The sequence below is a fragment of the Triturus cristatus genome, chromosome 8 (genome assembly GCF_964204655.1).
Source record: "Triturus cristatus chromosome 8, aTriCri1.1, whole genome shotgun sequence".
In the NCBI taxonomy this organism is placed as follows: Eukaryota; Metazoa; Chordata; class Amphibia; order Caudata; family Salamandridae; genus Triturus; species Triturus cristatus.
Window position 1 is genome coordinate 333,908,661 of NC_140591.1, and position 20,958 is coordinate 333,929,618.

Consider the following 20,958-nt stretch of genomic DNA (forward strand, 5'->3'; position numbering starts at 1 on the left):
AGAACCAGTGGTGCACCTACTTTCCCTAGCCCTCCAACTTACCTGGCCAGCTGTTGGTTCCTCCGGGAAGTCTTCCTGGACCGAGCCTGCAGCTGTAAACCAAAAACGAAAATCCCCATTGAAAACAGGGCACCCGACGCCAAAACCGCCCATGTGCCGCTGCAGGTGCACTTTGTGTGCTAAATCTGATCCCCCTTTGCCCTGAGCTTAACACCAGGAGCTTTGCTCCCACAACCCAGTGGCCTGCTCGTAAGCAGCCACCAACCGGAGGCCCCATATACCCCTTTGGATAACATTAGGCCTCAGCACTCTGCAACCGGCCGCCCTAGTGCCGGTGAGGGTGTACCAAAAGTGCATCCTTGACCCTGGGGGAACCCTTGTTCTAACAACAGAAGGTCATCCGTGGCTACGGAAGGGGGTACCAAATGGCGCCAACCCTATTTTCAGCCACAGGGCCCTGCAAGTTCAGCAACCTCTGCAGGGCCGTGGACGCGGTTCACCCCGACCCCTGTGGTTCAGGAGGCCACAAGTCGAGCCAAGCCATGATACCTCCCGCACTGCAATACCCTCTAGTCCGATCCCTCAGGATCACTCACGGCCATTTGGTGGCAGAATACGCCATCTCCACCGCTGGCAAAACATAACCTCGGACAGGTGGGTGTTGCAAATAGTCCAAAGGGGCTACTCCCTTCCCTTCAATACTACCCCTCCATCCATGTCTCCAGTGTACTATCGGCTCACGGAGAATCACCTTGCCTTACTCTGCAAGGAAGTCAAGACTCGCTTGGCCAAGGAGCTATAGGAAGGGTTCCCGGGCCAGAAATAGGCTGTGTTTGTTATTCCCGCTATTTTCTGGTCCCAAAATAAGGACGGAGGCCTTCGTCCTATCCTTGACAACAGAGCCCTCAACTGCTTCCTCCAAAAGGAGAAGTTGAAGATGCTCACCCTAGCTCAGGTCCTGTCTGCCCTGGACCCGGGAGACTGGATAGTAGTGCTAGACTTGCAGGATGCCTATTGTCATATCCCTTTCCTGCCTGCCTGCCCATTGTCACTTCCTTCGGTTAATGGTGGGCCACAAGCACCTTATTTTTGCTCCACTTCAGCTCGCCAGTGCCTTTCATGTGTTCACAAAGGTGATGGTCGTAGGCCATCTGCGGTGATCAGGGGTTCCAGTCTTTCCCTATCTCGATGACTGGATGTTGAAGGCAGGTTCGTCCCATGCAGTTGTCTCCCACCTCCAGACTATGATGAACCTCCTGCATTCGTTGGGGTTCACTATCCACGTGCAGAAGTCACACCTGACTCCCTCTTAGACGCTCCTTTTCAATGGTGCGGTGCTGGACACGGTGCAGTTTCGGACCTATCCTCCCGAACAGCGAGTCCAGGATATTCAAGCTATGATACTGATGTTTCAGCCTCTATCCTGGATTTTGGAGAATGACTGAGGCTGTTGGGCCTCCTGTATCCTGCTAGTGGATCACACACGGTGGCGCATGCGTGCTCTGCAGTGGGACCTGAATTTCCAATTGGTACTTCGAGGCAATCTCACCGACCTGGTTCAGATATCAGAGGGCACTGCGAAAGACCTGTAGTGGTGGCTAACAAATTGTGATTGGGTCAGAGGCAGACCCCTCTCCCTTCCTCACTCAGATCTTACAGTAGTGACAAATGTCTCTTCTTGGATGGAGCGGCTATCTGGGGGAGGTGGTGATCAGAGGACTCTGGTCTCCGGCGGAAGCCAAGCTCCATATCAACCTATTGGAGCTTCGTGCGATCTGATTGGCACTGAAAGCCTTTTTACCATCCGTCAAAGGAAGGCTAGTTCAGGTGTTCACTGACAACACTACCGCCACGTGGTACTGCAACAAACTGGGCGTAGTGGGCTCTGTCAAGAGGCCCTGCGCCTCTGGACTTGGCTGGAACAACAAGGCATTTCCCTGGTGGTTCAACATCTGGCCGGTTCTCTGAACGCCAGAGCAGACTAGCTGAGCCGAAGGTGCCATGCGGATCACGAGTGGTGGCTCAATCCGGAGGTGTTACAAGATTTCTTTCAGCTGTGGGAAGAGCCTTGGTTAGATCTGTTCACCTCTGAAGAGAACACGCAATGTCAGCAGTTTTGTATGTTTCCAAGGCGGCTCTCGCTCGGGGAGTCTTCGTCGCGAGTGGAGTTCAGGCCTCCTGTACACCTTTCCGCCCATACCACTCCTGCCCAGAGTGCTCAAGAAGATCAGGAGCAGCCGGGCACAAGTCGTTCTTGTGGCTCCGGATTGGCCACGGAGAATTTGGTATCCCGAGCTTCTGGATAAGACCATCGATCCTCTGTTCAGGCTGCCTCTTTGGGAGGATCTTCTGTCGCAGCAGCAGGGGAGGGTCCTCCCACCGAACCTGTCCACTCTCCGCCTCCTTGTGCTTAGATTGAGCGGCGACAGCTGACAGCTTTTGACCATCCTCCCGAAGTCTGCAAAGTTATTCTGGCAGCCAGGCGTCCCTCCACGAAATTGCTATACGCCTGCAGATGGAACAGATTTTGTAAATATTGTACAGAACGGTCTCTTGATCCCTTATTTGCTTCTCTGGTAGATAGTCTCTTGTTTATCCTTTCCTTGGCCCAGCAGGGCTCTGCTCTGGGCACTCTGAAATGCTACCTTTCGGCCCTCTCAGACATTCTTCAGCTGCCAGAGCAGCCTTCGCTTTTTAAGTCCCCTCTGGTGCAGAGGTTATTGAAGGGTTTAACCCACTTGTTTCCCTCTTTTCCTTTTCTCTTGTCACAGTGGGACCATAATGTGGTCCTTACTTTCTTGATGTGTGCACCGTTAGAGCCATTGCACAACTTCACTCTATGGTTGCTCACTATCAAAACAGAATTTTTGGTGGCAATTACCTCTCACATGAAGGTGAGCGAACTGCCTGACAGTTTTTCTGGACAAAGTGGTCCTAAGAACTAGGGCATTCTTTATGCCCAATGTTGTAACTCCCTTCTGGGACAGTCCGTTACTCTACCCACTTTCTATGCACCTCAGCACCCTTCCAAAGATGAAGAGCGTCTCCACCGCCTGGATCTAAATAGAGCGTTATTGTTCTACCTTGATCGCATTAAAGAGTTCCAGGTGGATGACCAGCTCTTACGTGGCAGCAAAGAAGGGGCGTGCTGTTCAAAAGAGGATCAGCTCTGGTTATCCTCTCTATAAAAATTTGTTACGACTTGGCAAAGAAGCAACCTCCTGAAGGCCTTCGGGCCCATACCACCAGGGCGAAGGCAGCCAGCCACCACACCCCTTAAGCGTGAGGTTCAAATTGCTGATATCAGCCAAGCGGCCACGTAGGCGACTCTGCACACGTTTGCCAGACACGATTGCCTGGATTCTCCGGTTTGCAGGGAGAGCCTGTTTGGCCGCTCTTTTATACAGGATTTTCTGGTCTAAAACTTTCCATAGTCCCGCCTTCGAGGAAGGTATTGCTTGGGTATCTGTTCAAAGGTAAGGAATTTGCGGCTAGATGTCTCTTTTAGATGGACAAGTTACTTACCTTCAGTAACGCCTTATCTGGTAGAGACATGATCTAGCCTCAGATTCCTTACCATAACACCCATCCTACCTGCACTGCGGAGTTGTTTTTAGTGTCGGGGCTGGTCCCCTTCATCGCCCTAGCTTCTTTTTTAACACACAATGGTTAGTCACTTCATGGCTCTGTGCTTCTGGCGTGGAAAGTTGTGAAAAGTACTGAAGTCAGCGTGCCGAGTGGCGGTTATATTGACGCAGACTTCACCACGGTGACAAACATGCCGCCGCCGTTGTCACGCGGAGTTGACTGATGCCACCTACCGGCGTGCAAGGGTACTGCTAAGAAAAATCCAGCTTGACGTCTGGAAGTTCGAAGGTAAGGAATCTGCGGCTAGATCATGTCTCACCAGAAATAAATATCTGCCCTAATTCTTGTCCAGTTTATATAGAAGTTGCTGATAGCACTACATGACAAATCTTGAACGTCAGCCAGCGCACGGAATTCACAGATGAAAAATGTATTATGAGGATAAGTTTTAGTTTTTCTGACATATATTGCACACGAGTTGCACTTTGTCTCAACCTTGTTTTAATGAAGTACTGTTTGCACTTAAAAGTTTACTGGTAGTTAAACTATGCACCATATAATATTTACCATAATGATTCCGACTGGTATGCAGTACTACACATTTCTATTTCAGACATGCACACATATCCATATGCTGTATATCTTTGTAGACTCTTTACTACCTATTTTGTTTTCTAAAATGATCTAGGATTTTATAGCGTAACTTGAGGCTCAGTAGCTTGGATGATGTCATCAGTGGTGTCATCAGTGATGTAATCGTTGATCTCATCAATGATTTCATTTAATTGTACTTGTATAGCGCTTGCTACCCCTAACGATGCGTTGAAGCGCTTTTTGGCGTGTTACACGCTACTCTGAAACCCAAAGGTGGATTCATGGTGGATTAGTAGAGGGAAATATAAATAGTTATTGGGAGTGGTGGACATGTGAGTCTGTTAGTTGGATAAATAGAATAAAGGATGGCTGGTGGTGGGGGGAGAGTTTGGAAAGTGTTATTTGGGAGTTCATAGTAGTGAAGAGGTTTGGGAGGAGTCAGAGTGGAGTTAGGGTATATTTTGGAGGAGGAATAAGATGAGTCAGAGTTGCGGTTTGGGGAGATTAATTAACACTTTTTTCTCTGCAATGGGAGGAAAATATATAACTATGCAGATACATAATCACGCATAAGAGATATACATACATATTGATTTTAACATGATTCACATATGGAAAATAATCAGGATATATAAAATTGTACTAGATGAAGTCCTGTATGTAGATGCATGGATATATATTTACAAACTCATGCTTTCCAATGTTGCTGTAAATTAAGGTTTTTTTATTTTATTTGTTTTTTTTGAATTTATATTTGTCCTCTAAAAACAATTGCTATAATCATATTAACTTATTGTGACAGACAGATGTTATTATAGGAAAATAAACCCATGAGCATATACTTATCCCCTTATGTTATTGATGTACTAAACTACTTATACATGGATACAATGATAAAATTATGCACATATGTATGCATGATGTACCTCATATCATGAACAACATATGATGGCTGCGGATATGTCTTCCACTGAGCATGAAGATCCTGCACCTGTTATTGAAGAAGTTGAAGATATACAACCTGCTAAAAAGGAAAGTTGTGTGGAAACACTTCAGCATACCTTCTGGGGAGAAGGTTAGTGTAAAGTATGTGCAGTGCGACATCTATGGAAAACAACTATCCAGAGACACTGCAAAAAACATTCCTCTGGGACGATTTGCATTTGGAAGCACCTGAAGACCATCCACGAACAAACATACAACATAATGATGCAGGATGAGGCAGGACCTTCAGCATCTTCAGGATCATTGTCACAACCAGCAGTAGCTGATGTATACACAGTTCCAGCTGTCAAAACCTGTGTGACATGACTACTCACTGTGAACATCGCTTCATGCCTGTAGGTTTGAAGATGACGTCTGTGGGTGCATTTCTTGATGCAGTGAGGAATCAGTCATTTATTTATTTTTTTGCTCTCAGTTAAACCTTCATGTTTTTCAGAGACAGGAGTGGGTTACTTCTTCCCAATCCCCTTTTCTTACCTCTACTACCTTGTTTATTTTTGTTCTTTAAAAAATAAAATATATATATCTCTAAAACGGTTACTAAAACCTTGGTTCTTTTTCGAATCACCATCCAGTCATACAAAGACCTAACTAAGTGTTTTTAATTTGCCAGTAGCTTTATCAGTCTGAAGCTGAGTGTGCCAGTGCCTTTTTTCAGTGTTTGCCTGGGTGTGTAAGTGCCTGTATCGATGTGTGAGTGGGTGTATCATTGGATATACGAGTGTGTGTCAGTGGCTGTATCGGTGTTTGGCTGGGTGTCTCTGTAGCTGAAACAGTGTTTGGCTGGGTGTCTCTGTAGCTGTATCAATGTGTGCATGGATGTCTCAGTGACTGTGTTGGTTATTGCAAGGGTATGTCAGAGGCTGTATTAGCAAGTGGCTGGGTGTGTCAGTGACTATCAGTATGTGTATGGGTGTTTGAGAGGCTGTCAGTGTTTACCTAGGTGTGTAAGTGAGTTTATTTGTGTTTAGCTGGGTTTGTTAGTGGCTGTATTAATGTGTGTGGCTGTTTGAGAGGCTGTATAAGTATTTAGCTGGGTGTGTTAGTAACTGTATCGGTCTGTGCATGGGTGTGTCAGTGGTTGTATTAATGTGTGCCTGGGGGATGTCAATGTCTGTAATGATGTGCACCTGGGTGTGTCAACTGTTGTATTGGTATGTGACTAGGTGTGTCAGAGGCTGTATCAGTGTGTGGCTAGGTGTTTGAGAGGCTGTATTATTGTTTTGATTGGTGTGTAACTATTTGTGTACGAGTGACTGCATTGGTATGTGAGTGGCTGTATTAGTGTCTCCCTGGGTGTGTACCTTGAGAATGTAATTTTATGGAACAGCACTAAAAGAAGTAATAAGTAAAATATTCCAATAGATGATGCCATAGCTGTGTATGAAAAGACAAAAAACACAAATATTAGTTAGTATTACAATTTATTAAATGATACAACAGTTAATTTTGTATAATGCATAACTTCTTAAAAGCAAACAAACTATTACTCATGTTTTATGCTGTAATTTTATGTTACATTAAAATTAAGCATTTCATTTTCCCTTTTGTACTGTTCTCAGGTTCTATACTCGTACACCATAAATGATGTTCAGTTGAATTAATCATCATTGAACAGTGTGGTAAAAAAACAATCATAAAGATTGTTGGAAAAAAAAAAACAAGGTTGCACACTGTCACTGCAATTGCATTGCACTCACTACAATTTTTGAAGCAATAATTTTACCTAAACTTCCTCTACTAATGCAAACAAATATGTCCTGTAAATGAGACCTTTGTCATTAGAAATGGTTCTAGATATATAAGTCACACTAGCATATAGAAAGCCTTATAAAGACATCACCCTTGGTAGTCTGCATAATGCCATAAATAGTGACAATGTATCTAGAACAAATATACTAGACCACTTTTTGTGAGTGTATGTGAAAACTTCTGAGTGGGTTCGTGAGTGCATAAGTGGATCTGTGAGTGGGTGCGTGAGTGGGTCTGAATTGGTGCGTTAGTGGGTCTGTGGGTGGTGTCTCTTAGTGGGTCAATGTGAGTGTGTCTGTGTGGGTCTGAGAGTGGGTTTGTGAGTGTCTTGAGTATGTGTGTGTGGGTGCGTGAGTGAGTGTCTGGGTCTGGGAGTGTGTGTGAATGTGTGGGTCTGTCAGTGGGTGGCAGTGTGTGTGTGTGTGTAAATGTTTGTATTCAGCCGAATTTAATAATCTGTGCGCAGTCTCGCTCTTGAAAAAAAGTAATTATGGGGTATTTGCTTGCGCATCAGGAGTCCCTTACAGACCCCTAAATTCCATCAATGCAGTCAGGGTACCTCTGCCCTGCCACCTTCTGCTATATTTTATCACCATTCCCCGATTTCTAAAATGGCAGCCGCAACTTTCTACTCTGGTTGCTGCCTGCCAATCGCAGCATTGCTCTTGTGTGTCCTCATGTAATGTAACTGGTGCTATGTTAAGCGCTCTGATACCCGATTGGATTCGGGTCAAGTTAGCGCTATATAAAAATCTGCAAAAGAAAAAGCGCTGCGAAGGATTCGCAAAGGGTCCATGTCCCTTGATATACACATTTGGTTTTCCTTTCATATCTCAAAAACTACTGAATAGCTTAACAGCAAATCACAAAAAGCACACTTTCCGGAACAAGATCTAGCTTTCTGCCAGATTTGGTGTAATTCTGTTCAGCGGTTCGGGCTGTAGTCGTGTCTAAAATTTCTATGGGAATTAACATGCGAAATACACTTTTTGTGACCCCCACACCCCTTTCCTCAATCCCCGCTTGATGGATCACCCCTAAATGTTCCATGCACAACTAGAAACAATAGGGCGCTTTTCTTATAAAAAGAAATACTTTTCCTATGGAAATTGGATCCTAACTATAATTACCTGCAACTTTATGTGTATTTCTATATATTTATACTTAAATATTGAGAGAGAGAGGGATAGATAGCCATATTATTTTTTATTTGTTTTTGAGGTTTTTCTAAGTAGTGTATTGAAGTGATAACATTTACCCATACTTTTAGTATAATCATGTTAGTATGTTGCGATTTGAGTGATCATTATAGAGACCCATAAGCATATAGTCAAATGCTTGTTATTATTGTAATTACCTATATTCATTTTAAGTATAAATATAAGCAATGTCTATTTTAGCCAACATCAATATATACATTTGTTAAGTATTAATGTGAAAACATATATTTTTACTGCTAAGTAATGTGTTTGTACAAAGAAATGCACATATATGAATACATAAAAATAAACAGAGTATTCATGTTTACAAACACACGTATATGCACCATTGGTGTCTTTTGCATACTATTACTGTACATTTGTATTTTGAATACGGTTGTCATGTAGGGAATAGCCAGCTCGAGTAATCTTGTAAAAATAAGTATCTGTGGATCTTATGCCTTGAGGTAATGCATTCCATAGTTTGACCACATGAACAGATAAAGATGTTCCTCCCAGAGTTTTATTTCCTTGTATGCTGAGATTTTGAGGGCAGGGGAGCCAATTTGGAGCAGGGTTTTTTCTATGTATTTTGTGGTTTTCTTTCTGATGAAAAGTGGTCTTGTTCCATGTATTGCTTTGTAGGTGATAAAAAACAGCTCGAAGATGGATCGTCTGGCAACTGGTAACCAGTGTAGGGCTCTTAAGGCTGAGGGGATGTCTACTTGGGGCTTTATATGAAGGAGTAGTCTGGCAGCAGAGTTTTGAATTAGTTGTTGTCTTTTCATAGTTCAGAGAGGCGATCCATCATAGAGACCTTGGGCGTAATCCGGTTTAAACAGTACAAGAGAGATAGTAGCTTGGACCTTGTGTGGAAGTGTTACGTGGGGGAAGATGTATTGCAGAATTTTCTTATTAACGAAGCCTGATCTTGGTAATGTGTCCACTTGGGTATTCATTGATAGCTTAGAGTCTATGGTAATACCAAGGTTTCTGACTTCCTTGGATACTTTAGTGGGTGGTTCCAGATTGTCAGACGGAGAGTGGGTCATAATTCTTATCAATCGCCACAGGTGAGTATTTCGGTTTTGGGCTCATTCAATTTCGAGATGGCCCCATGTCATCCAGTGATCAACGGCTCGGAAGCAACTGAAGATTTCTGAGTTTCCAATGTCTTTAGGGATTTCTAGTTTAAGGAGTATTTGTGTGTAGTTATAGCAGGTGAGCTGACATTTTTTATTATTTCTGGTAAAGAATTCATGTTGATGTTGAAATGTTTGTGTGAGATGATAGCCTTGCGGGCCCCTGCTTTTATGATGATGTCTGGTTTAGAAAGGAGTATGGATGGCAATTGTTCTGTTTTGAAGGTAGAATGTGATCCATTTGAGAGCAGTCCTCTATATGCTGGCTTTGCTGAGTCTTTGGAGTAGTGTCATCATCAACTGAGTTGAAGGCTGCTGAAACGTCTAAGAGAAGTAGTGCATCGATCCCATTGCGGTGTACTATGTTTTGAAGGTCATCCCAGATCACAATTAGGGCAGATTCTGTGCCTCTTCCAGAACGGAATCCTGTTTCGAAGTTGCAAAGTATGAAGTTATCTTCAATAAATTGAGAAATCTGGGTTGATACTGCTTTTTCTACTAGTTTTCCGCTGAAAGGTCCGTTTGCAATAGGTCTTTTTTTATTTTATTCTTATTTCAAAATCAGATTTGATTTTCATAGAAAGAACATGAACTCCTAGTCAAAGGGTCAGGTACAACATATAGGAGGATAGGTCTGTAGTTTGAGTTTTGAGGCTCTAGGTTTGCTTTCTTTAATACTGGACTTTTGTATGTTTTTATTTATAACACATCAGTAATGTAATATGTGAGGTATACGCAGTGCATGTTTGGAGTGCAAGTCATTGTTAGCTCACTGAAATATAACTGATGATTTTCAGTGTGTTTTCAGGTTTGTAAATGTTGGTTTTTTAACCCATTTCAACACCTAATTATAAAGTTAATTAACCTTTGGGTATTTAATTGTTTTATAGTCTGTAGGACGGGAGGCTGCATCAATGTCTTTTCTAAGTACGGAATTAGAAGAAGCTTTAGCAATAGTTGCAATACAGAGTATGTGACTTCATTGTGTTTGTTAGGCTTTAAACAAGCCTATGTTCACCCCTTGCACATATATCTTTCCACAAGTCTGATGTTTCCATCCCAGACCTTAGTACCTGCTTGGTGTGTTGTTTCTGATGTTAGGTTCTATTATGCCTCTTGTTTTGATGCCATGCCATTGTACTAAGGATGAGTGATTTAGATGTCAGATATCTAGCCAGAAAGCACTGCAGATTGCTCCTAGGTTTGTAGACATGTTTAATCAGCTGATGGAGATCATTAGATTATTGATTATATTAAAAGGATGATGTACAAGTTAATGCATATATTTAAAGATTGGGTACATATGATCTGATGCAAGATTTGTTTTATAATACATGATGGACTTAGTGTATAAACATGCATGCATGGTTTTATGTTGAATATCCTCCAAAATGTGCCCTGGCAATTACATATTTATGTATCTTTTTTCTTTATTAATGTTTTTAATGCAAATAAAGAAACAGGTTATACATCAAGCTATAGATTGTCTGGGATCCTTAATTGATGCGATGCAATTTCATTGAAGTGTTAAAGGTTTGTCCAGGCACCTGTCTAGATGTTAAATGTACTGTCTCTATTTCATGCAATACAGTTGTGATATGTAACATATCACCGTGCATACATACATGCAAGGAAGTATGAAAAATAGGCATGGAGTATGTTACGGAAAGCAGATTGTTAGATATGTAAAATAGATATTAGTCACGACCTCTCATAAAGAATGTGAGAATCACCACACTGTTTAGCTAAAACTATTTAGTTGCAATAAAATACCTATGCTGAAAGGTATATGTCCTTATTTAGTTTTAATTCCTGTTTTTGCAGTAGAATCCTTTTAGAAGCTTTGTTTATAGTATGGTATTAGTAAAGAGCACAACCATTTAGTTCTATGATGACTTAAAAACATTTAAAGTATTGTACTGTCAATGCCCAAGGGCATATCTACAATCAAAAATGCAACCTCGTACCATAATTAACACCTCAGTTTTAAAAAAATCTAAAGTCGACGTCTTCTGAAGTAGATATATTGTGGACTGATCCAATTTATTAGTTAATGAAGTTCTTCTGTTTTTAACTTGTGCATCTATCGTGGATACGTAAAAATATTTGTATGTAGTTTATTATGCAGCACATAAAAATATTGGAATGAGCCATGATAATTAGAAAAATAAGACATAATCTATTATATTTTGTCTGTTTTAGGCCAACATGATGGACCTTTACCACGCCAGCATGCTGGTTTGCTGCCGGAATCTCTGATTTGGGCTTATATTGTTCAATTAAGTTCTGCACTGCGAACCACTCACACAGCAGGACTGGCATGTCGTGTTATGGATCCAACTAAGATCATCATAACTGGCAAAACAAGGTATCCTTCCTCTAAGTAAAACAAACATCAGTAACCGGAGCTATCTCTAGCCGCCGGCTTTGTGTGAACTATGACTATATACCTTTGCTTCACAGAAGATAGTCACTCATGATGTCCTAGTACTATTTGTACTCAATTTCTGCTTTTATGCTTAGTTCTGTGATGATAACCAAGACGTTGGTTGAAGAAATATTTTTCAGTGTGTTCTGTGCTGTTTGTTATATGATTACCAGAAATGGGGGGGGGGGGCGGATTAGCAGCCATGACTTAAATGTAAGTTTCTCGAGGTTACCGGCCACATAATCAATTACTCAGTTATTCCTGACTAGTCGCAAAGTCTCTAGGCTGTTGTTGACCCTGCAGCAGATTGAAGCCGTGCTACAAATCTTTAGTGTGCTTCCACTTCCCTCTAGAGCACCTTTTGGGTCTCATTGAACCACAGGGGCCCTCGCTCGCGTTACTGCCGGCGGGTCCGTCCCTGGTGCAGACTGTCTTCCTCTATAATTGTATAAGATAAGATATACATATGGCAGCTCTCCTCTGCTTCACATGAAATAGTTAATCATGATATCCTTGTACTAGTTTTACAAAATTCTGAAGCAAACTCCAGGGGAATCCTTATCAGATTTTTCTTTTGATGGACCCTTCTAACCGCAGATTCTTTGCAGGAACTGGGCCCCTACTGGCTCTGGTACAAACTTGCTTCCTCCAATCTCATTACACTGATGGTGCCTTAGATCTTGATTTGCAAAACACCGGTCTGCTTGATACCTCCCCAAGACAGAACTTGACTCACCACATTGGGCCACCAACGGAAGTAACTGCCGCATTTTGAGTGGTGACTCTGAAGGCAGCTGAGGTGCTGCGGGAATTACAGCTGCCCTCCCTTTTGATTAAAACAAATGTTTAGACTGACATTTTGCAACCTACAGCAGAAAAATCTGATCCCTTGCTCCCATTTAATGACACCCTGACAGATACTCTAATGGCTGCTTGATCAAAATCACGTTCTTGCCTGGGTGTTAGCCAGCATGTGGCCAGGTGTTATAGGCCAGTGCTTAGTAACCAGGATTTTCTCACCAAGCACCTTCTTTGTAGAGTCTCATACAAACCTTATCCTTTAAGGTAAATAGCAATTCATTTTAGACAAGTCTGTCGATAGATGATCTTAAAGGATTGATGTCTTTGGCAAACATGTTTTCCTCTACCAGGATAGCACTGAGATCCGTAAACCGTGTTTGTGTGCTGGGCCGATATACACGTGCTTTTTGGGACATGGCCAGCGAGGTCTTACTGATGGTCCCTGAGGACCTTATGGGCACTTTGGCTAGGGCAAGCCATGATGACCAGGGATCAGCCAGGTATATCATCTGCACAAACTTTGAAACCACAGAATGCATAGGAAGAGCAGTTGATACCAGTGGTGTGCTTCATAGACATGCCTGGATGAGATCAGCCAGCTTTCCCAGCGATGTACTGGCATCGTTAATGGTTATGCCCTATGGTGGGTCTCGAACTCCACTTTGGAATGCTTTAAAGACCACAGAGCTACAGTGCATTCCTTTGGCTGCGAATGTGGAACAGACAGACAACACCCATGACAGAAGTGATATCGGTCCTCCAGTTCTTCTTCCCCTGCTAGAATAGTCAACAAACTGCTTTAGTTTGTCCTCATCGGCTCATGTCCAACCAGTGGGTGGCAGAATTCTGCACTTTCTCCGACGTTGGCGATCCATCACGTCTGACATGCAGGTCCTTCATATTGTTCAGAAGGGCTACACCCTATTTTTTCTCTCCTCCCCACCTAGTATTTCTCCAGCATCAGAAACAAGTTTTAAAGAGGATAGGTCTATCTGCAAGTTCCATTGTAGGACGTACACCTGTTATTCTCCAGGGGTGTCATCGAGTGGATACCAGATTTGGAGAGAGGTAGTGGCTATTCCTGCAATTTCCTTGTCCTTAAAAAGGATGGGAACATAACTTGTACTGCTGACCCCTGAACGCCTTCCTTTGATTGGACAAATGTAAAATTCCCACATTGGCTCAGATCCTTTTTGTTCTAGACCCAAGAGACTTAATGGTGTCCTTAGATTTGGAAAAAACTTATTTTCATATGGCCATCCTGCAGTCCCACAGACACACTACCTGCAGTGCAAGGTGGGCCAGGAGCATTTTCAGTTTGCTGTTTACCCTTCAGCCTCACCAGTGCTGCCCTGATGTTCACAAAAGAGATGGCTGTGGTTGTGGTCTTCGAAGGTCAGGAGTTCCTGTGGTGTTGTACCTTGGCCACTGCCTGCTGAAGGCAGGGTTGCCACAGTAAGTCGGGAACCACCTGTGTACTATGGCAGGACTCCTAACATCTGTTGAATCAACCATAAACAAGCCAAAGTCCCACCTGATTCCATCACCGATGCTTCCATTCAGTGAGGCGATGCTGAAGTTCAGTACTTTTCCTCCTCTGCAATGAGTAAGGGGTATTCTGACTATAATCCAGATATTATGGTTGAATCTGGATCCTGGTAGCTTCTCCTTGTTAATTATGTCATTTGGCACATGTGAGACCTGCAGTGAAACCTACATTCTCAGTGGTACCAGCATCAAGGTTACCTTGCCAACAGGATTCAGGTCGCGGAGGAGACAGTCTAAGATCTGCAGTTCCCCAGGGGTTCACCTGGGAGGAGGTGGTGTTCAGAGTCCTTTGGTCTCAAGTGGCAAATCTACTCCACATCAGTGCATGTGGCCTTGAGTGATTTCCTGTTGTCTATCGAAGGAAGGTGGGTGCTTTTTCTAACAGACTACACCAGTGCCATGTGGTACTGAAACAAGGAGGGGGGTGTAGCGTGCTCGGTCCCAGAGGTTTTTATGCCTCTGGAGATGGCTAAAGCGCCAAAGCATCGTCCTAGCTGCCAACCACCTAGCAAGACCCCTGATAGAGCCATATTTCATCTGGCAGATCATAAGTAGCGGGTACATCCTGCGGTGGCAACTCACATATTCGACGAGTGAGGAGAGCCTCCACTCATTTGGAGTTTAAACCGCCGTGCGTGGAGATTGAGCAACAGCAATTGACTGATATCCACCAGCCACCTGAAGTGGTGGATGTTAACCTCACCCCCTCGAAATCCATCAACGCTAGGGCAAGTTTGTAGCCTTTTATGGTGCCCGGAGCACTGAACTCTAACAGGTACCATGTTGGGACATCCTTTAGTTTGTTTCGCCTTTAGCCCAGCAAAACTTTGCAGTAGAGACTGTAAATGGTTATTTGTTGGCTGTTTCAGTCATTCTACACTTGCCAGACCAACTATCTTTGTTTAAATCATCTGTTATGTTGAGGTCTGAGGATGTAAAAAGGGAAAAGACAAATAACTGACATGAGTACACTGGGTTTGGCCTTATATTTTGCTCCTCTCTGTCACTTTCGAGGCAAATATAAAGTTGGCACCACTAGTCGGCCATGCAGATTCTCAGAATCCAGTCCGAAACCTGGGGATATTTTGTTATTTGTGAATCAATTCCCGTGTTAGGACTTCGTTACAGTCCAGGTTTTCTGCTAAATGGAAGTTGCATCCGTAGCACTAGACGTCAAATTGTGATTTATCCCTGTGAGGAAATGGATAGTATTATATGGTGTGGGTGTGCGACCTCATGGTGTAATACACTTAACTGCTCCTTTAGGATCAGTAGGCTTCGTTTGCAACTTCGATTTGTTTGCAACTTTGAGCGTCTGGGTCTGGTTTCTGATATTGAACGGCGGAGGTCTGAAGATTCTGGGCTACCAACTTTCCCCAGCAGGCTTCTTCAGCTGTGAACAGGAAGTCAGCCAGCTGATCCTTGGAGTCTCTTGCTTCGACTGAACTCTGGAGACAGCTGCTCCATGAGCAGTACACAGCAGGCTCAGTCCCTCTCCTTTGCTACCCACCAGGTTCAGCAGTTGCAGCCTCTTTGCCGATGCCACAGTGCAGCAGGGCAGTCCTCCTACCCAGTCCTGTTAATATCCGAGCTTGGTGTGCCGGGGTGCCCTTTATTCTCCGAAAATGCTCTCAGAATATAATGTGGATGGTAGCCAATGGGCTACCAGACTTCCTCCCTCCTTCCTGATGACCATTGCTATGAAGTGTGGCATCTGGCTATCCCAAGATGCACATTCTTCTCACTTACATCATGGCAGGACCCCTCTGGCGGCGCCCAGAGCTCCCTGGCTAACCCCAACCCTTGACTACCAGGGGGGGCTACACACCCCTATTCTGTCTCTACTGCCAGCCTGTCTGCTTGAAGAATAGAGTAGCCCCTCTCCCATGTGTTACACATTTGCCCTTCAAAGGTAGCTTCTCCTTTGAATCTTGCCTTTTGGGCCAACATCTGTTTAGCTTCCCGCGGGAGGGAGATAGGTAGAACCTCTGTCCAGTCTAGGCTTCTATTTTCTCCTTTCCACGTCTCCCAGTAAGGGAAAAAAACCTGTCTGCAGGACAGACCCTGTGTACAATGGTTATCGGGCACTAGACGTTTGGGGAACTGAAGTGGCAACTTCTAAAGTTCCACTTCGCCCACCAGTGACATTAAATTCAATGGGACCATAAAATCGGATTTAATGGACTGATTTTTTGATACCTTGCAGTACCAACAGTAGGTGTCCTATTCAGAAGTTAACAGGGCTGAGATATCAGCCTGTAAGACTGGACCTGCCAATAGGGCTACTAGCCTTTCCACAGTAAGAATGTCAGTTTCATGTTTTTGTTGTTTGAACATGAAAAAGTATGTTGCACTTTTTAACATACAGCACCCTCCCTTGGGGCTTCTTAGACCTACCTTAGGGTGGCTTGTATATAATAAGGGAGGTTTGGGCCTTGCTGTTAATGTAAGTGGCAAAAGTTGAGCTTGCAGTATTAAACTACTTCCCTTTCAGTCTGCAGTGGCACACTGGGAGTCATGTTTTACCTTGTCGTACTTGTGGTTGCATAACTAGTGCTGCAATCCACAAGAGACACTAAACGATACAGGGCCTTGGTACCCCTGGTACCATATACTAGGGACTTATAAGTAAGTTGAGCTGTTACACTTGGGGACAAGCCAATTAAACATTCACAATTTTAAGGTTCAGAGCACATACACACAGAGTCCTGTTTAGCAGGGCTCAGTGCGTTTCAAAGCCAATACACCAGTACTTAGTAGTCAAAATTGTTTCAAAAATGGAGGTAAGCCTGCAAAAATGCCTGTATCCTATAGACATTTAACTGCAGATTACTCCAGTATTGGAACTTTCATAGATTCCCATAGCTTGTATCATTCCCCGTCGTCGGAATGGGAGCCTCTGTAAATAAAAAAATAACATAGCAGTAGGTACAAAAGTGAAAGAAAGGCCTAGGCCTCATCTAATTTTGTAGCATATCCCCCTCTTTTTGTAAAAGAGACCAAAAAACATGTAACAACCAATCAGATTAGCCTCACCCCCTAGAACCTTCCCGAGAGCGCCTCAGAGCCTCAGATTTTCTACCGCACGTTGTGCTAAGGCAGTCTCCACTGAGCTCTGCTCAGATTTCTCTACAACTTTTGGATTTCCTCTTTTTTCTCTTCAGGATGTCAGGCAAGAAAAAGAAAGCTTTATTTAAAGCCTCTGCTACTTGTTCTAAAAAAAGGTTTTACGTTGAGGACAAGCATAAAGACTGCATTTATTGCTTGTACCCTGATCACAAGGCCACTGATTGTAAGATCTGCAGGACCTTCTCTACCAAGACTCCGAGAGACAGGGAAGGACGTCTATTGACCTGGTTACAGAAGATGAAGTCACGTAAGGAAGTAATATCCAGTGACAATGATGATTCCTCCTCAGCTACATCTTCAAGGATGTCTAAAAAGAGGGGTAGGTCTTCCCCTTCAGCTTCGACTGAACCTCCTACTAAAGCCTTACAAAAGACCTCTGATAGGTCTGACAGGCCCAGTCCCAAAAACCTCCTCACTGAGGTGTAAAGGAGAGGGAGGGACTAGTTCCTGAGGTACTTTCTACTCAGAAGGTGAGCCATGAACCTTCTGTTTCCTCTCAACCATCTGAAAAGGCAAAACTTTTCAAGAAACCAGCATCTGTACCTCAGGAGGGAAGATTTGAGAAGAAAATCCGTCCGACGACTATCAGGTACGTCGACGACGGCATCTAAGACTCACCAGGCGTCGAGTCCAGCTCTGTCGACGGGCCCGTCGTCGAGAGCTTCGCCGAATACGACTTTGTCGACGCTACAGGTACCTGTCACAATGTCATCGACGATGTTGACAACCTCGACGGCGACGATGGTGTCGACGGCGACTATGTCGATGACAACATCTACGATGGTACTGACGACGGGCTCGTCGACGGTGCCATCGACGATCAGCCCATCGTCTTCGACGATCCATTCTCCGTCGACAAGTCCTTCGATGACGAGCTCGTCGATGGCCTCATCAACGATACAGAAAGTTAAAATTTCTATAAAAAGACGCCAAATCACACCGGAAATGACATTTCCGCGTAGAGTGACACCATTCCATCCGACATTGCTCTTGGACGGGGAATATTCAGAAGAAGAAGAAGGTCCTTATGGGGATGCGTACAGTCCATCCCAACTTCAAGTAAAATATCACGACTCTGATTCGGACGATTATTACTTGGAACAACAACAATACCCTCCACGAGATAGACCTCAAGAGCGAACACAACAGGGTATTGTGGCCATGCCGTCTTCACTTATTAGTGACTTACAAATCATGTTGTTGGATTATAAGAGGAGATTTCCATCTCAAACGTCTGATCAGCAATCAATGCAACCGCTGCCGCCGCCACCACCACCACCGCCACCACCACCACCACCACCACCACCACCACCTCCGACCTATTCTTAGGCTACAGTGGCTCCTCAATTATCTCAACCTCCGGAGCCGGAACCAATAGAAGGTCGCCAGAATATCGTCACTGTGCATGATGATGATGATTCATCAGATAATGATCAGAATGTCGAACAGGTTCCGAATCCGGATAGAGAATGGGACGAATATATCATTCCGGATCCTGCTTCGCCATCACCGGATTCTATAGATTCTCCTCCAGAAGACATCGGCGGTTTCCATAATCTTATGGAAAGAGCTTCCAAGAGGTTTGGCCATCCCATTCCAATTGTACAATCGGAGTGCTTTCTTTATGATTTTAAGGAGCCTTACAGAAAATCCATCCGTTCCATGCAGATTGTGGAGCATGTATGGAGTGAGGGAATAAAGGTGATGCAGTCTTTAGCTACCGTCATCCCTGATCTTCCGTGGCTGGAGAAAAAATATAAGGCTCCTGACGATAGTCCCGCTTGCCTGGTTGGTCAACCGAAGCCGGATTCTGTTATCTCGCAGGCGGCTCAAAGAAAATCAAAGAATCCATCGGCGCCCCTTACCACACCACCGGATAAGGAGGGTAGGCGCCTAGACAATGTGGGGAAGAGGTTTTCCTCTATGTCCAGCCTCCTTGTTAGAGCTGCCAATGCACTAGCGATTTTGGGACGATATGATCGCCAAATGTGGTGCGAATGATCTCCATTTTTGGATCAACTGCCAGATGGTTCCAAGGTTGACGCGAAGAAGATCCTGGAGGAAGGAGAGCGGTCTTCTTCAGAAATCATCGATTGCGCAATGGACATTGCCACCACTGCTTTTCTCGCCTTGGCAGGTTCAGCTGTTCTAAGACGGCAAGGCTGGCTTCGGGCTACCTGGTTTCGCCCTGAAGTTCAGAATAAGATCTTAGATTTGCCATTTGATGGAGACATGCTTTTTGGGAAGCATGTAGACGACTCTCTACAGGACATCAAAAAAGACACAAACGGCAAGGTCCCTGGGCACATTGCAATACCGCAAAGTGCCTTTCCGGGGTGCAAGAGGAAAAGGTTTTTCGCCATACAGAGGAGGATACCAACAGCGCTACTCCTCCTATTCACATTCGTACAAACCTCAGTACTCTAAACGCCAAGGCCATTCGGCGTCTTTCTCTCTCCAGCCTTCAAAAGGATGACAGGGGCGTCAGGGGAGAGATACCTCTAAACGCCAATAGCGGCTTCCCGGCTCTACTATTCCTTCACCTGCGCTAACATCAGTGGGAGGCAGGATATCACAATATCTCAACGGCTGGAAGATCATAACATCAGATCGGTGGATCCTCCATATCATCCTGTTTGGCCACACATTAGAGTTTCAACACCTCCCACCTTCTAGAGCCCCTCGGGTCACTGAATCAAAACATCTACATCTTCTACGTCTCGAAGCTCATCAACTGCTCATCAAAGGAGCGATAGAGTCAGTACCTCTATCCCAACGAGGAAAAGGGTTCTATTCCAGGTTTTTCCTGGTTGGCAAGACGGAGGAAAAATGGCACCCTATCTTAGACCTGAGGGAGCTCAACACCTATCTCATAAAACTCTTGTTTCGGATGGTATCTCTTCAAGATATCTTGCCTCTCCTGAATCCAGGCGATTACATGGCAACTCTGAATCTCGAGGGCGCATACTTCCATGTTCCTCTCCACCCAGCCCACAGGAGATTTCTACGCTTCACAGTAGCCAAGAGCCACTTTCAGTTCAAGGTCCTGCCTTTCGGACTCAGATCCGCTCCGCGGTTATTCACAAAGGTATTGGCCCCAGTTGCAGCGTTTCTCAGAAAAGTCTCTACAGGTTTTACCCTACCTGGACGATTGGTTGATAAAAGCTCCATCTTCTCAAGCAACTACAAGGGCAGCCGAAAGTTGCATTTAGCTTTTCAATCATCTGGGTCTTCAGCTCAACAAAGACAAGTCAGTCCTTCTTCCATCCAGGTCGGCCAAGTTTCTAGGGTCCATTCTGGATACAGCTTTGTTGCAAAGCTTTCCCATCAGAGGAAAGACAGAAAAGGCTGATTATTTCTGCCCGTCAATTGCAAAGAAGACGATCTCTGTCTGTCTGTCTGTACAAATCTCTCCTAGGATCGATTTCATCCTGCATTCCCTTAATTCCGCATTGCAGACTTCGTATGCGCCCCTTACAAGAACAACTGGACATGCAATGGCGCCAGGCGGAAGGCACGTTCGACGACAAGAGGCGGTCAACTGGTGGACGATCAAAGACAATATCTCAGTCTCACTTTCAAGGTTGCTCCAGCTCCTTTGATACTGACCACAGATGCCTCGCTAGAAGGCTGGGGAGCGGTTTTGCAAGACCTTCAAGTAAGCGGTGACTTGACACCTGAACAACGCACTCTTCAGATCAATCTTCTGGAACTCAAGGCGATTCGTTTGGCTTTACAGGCTTTCCTTCCGAGAATTCGGAACTCCACCGTC

The 20,958-nt window shown here is 44.3% G+C and overlaps 1 protein-coding gene across 1 annotated transcript in view; it reads left to right on the plus strand.

Moving 5' to 3' along the window:
- The window catches only part of PAN3 (poly(A) specific ribonuclease subunit PAN3), a 1,123,747-nt gene that overhangs the window by 598,774 nt on the left and 504,015 nt on the right, over positions 1 to 20,958 (plus strand). The window contains exon 14 of the mRNA XM_085621639.1: positions 11,483 to 11,648. Within this exon, the coding sequence (XP_085477765.1) occupies positions 11,483 to 11,648 (166 nt within the window). The remainder of the gene's footprint in view (positions 1 to 11,482; positions 11,649 to 20,958) is intronic.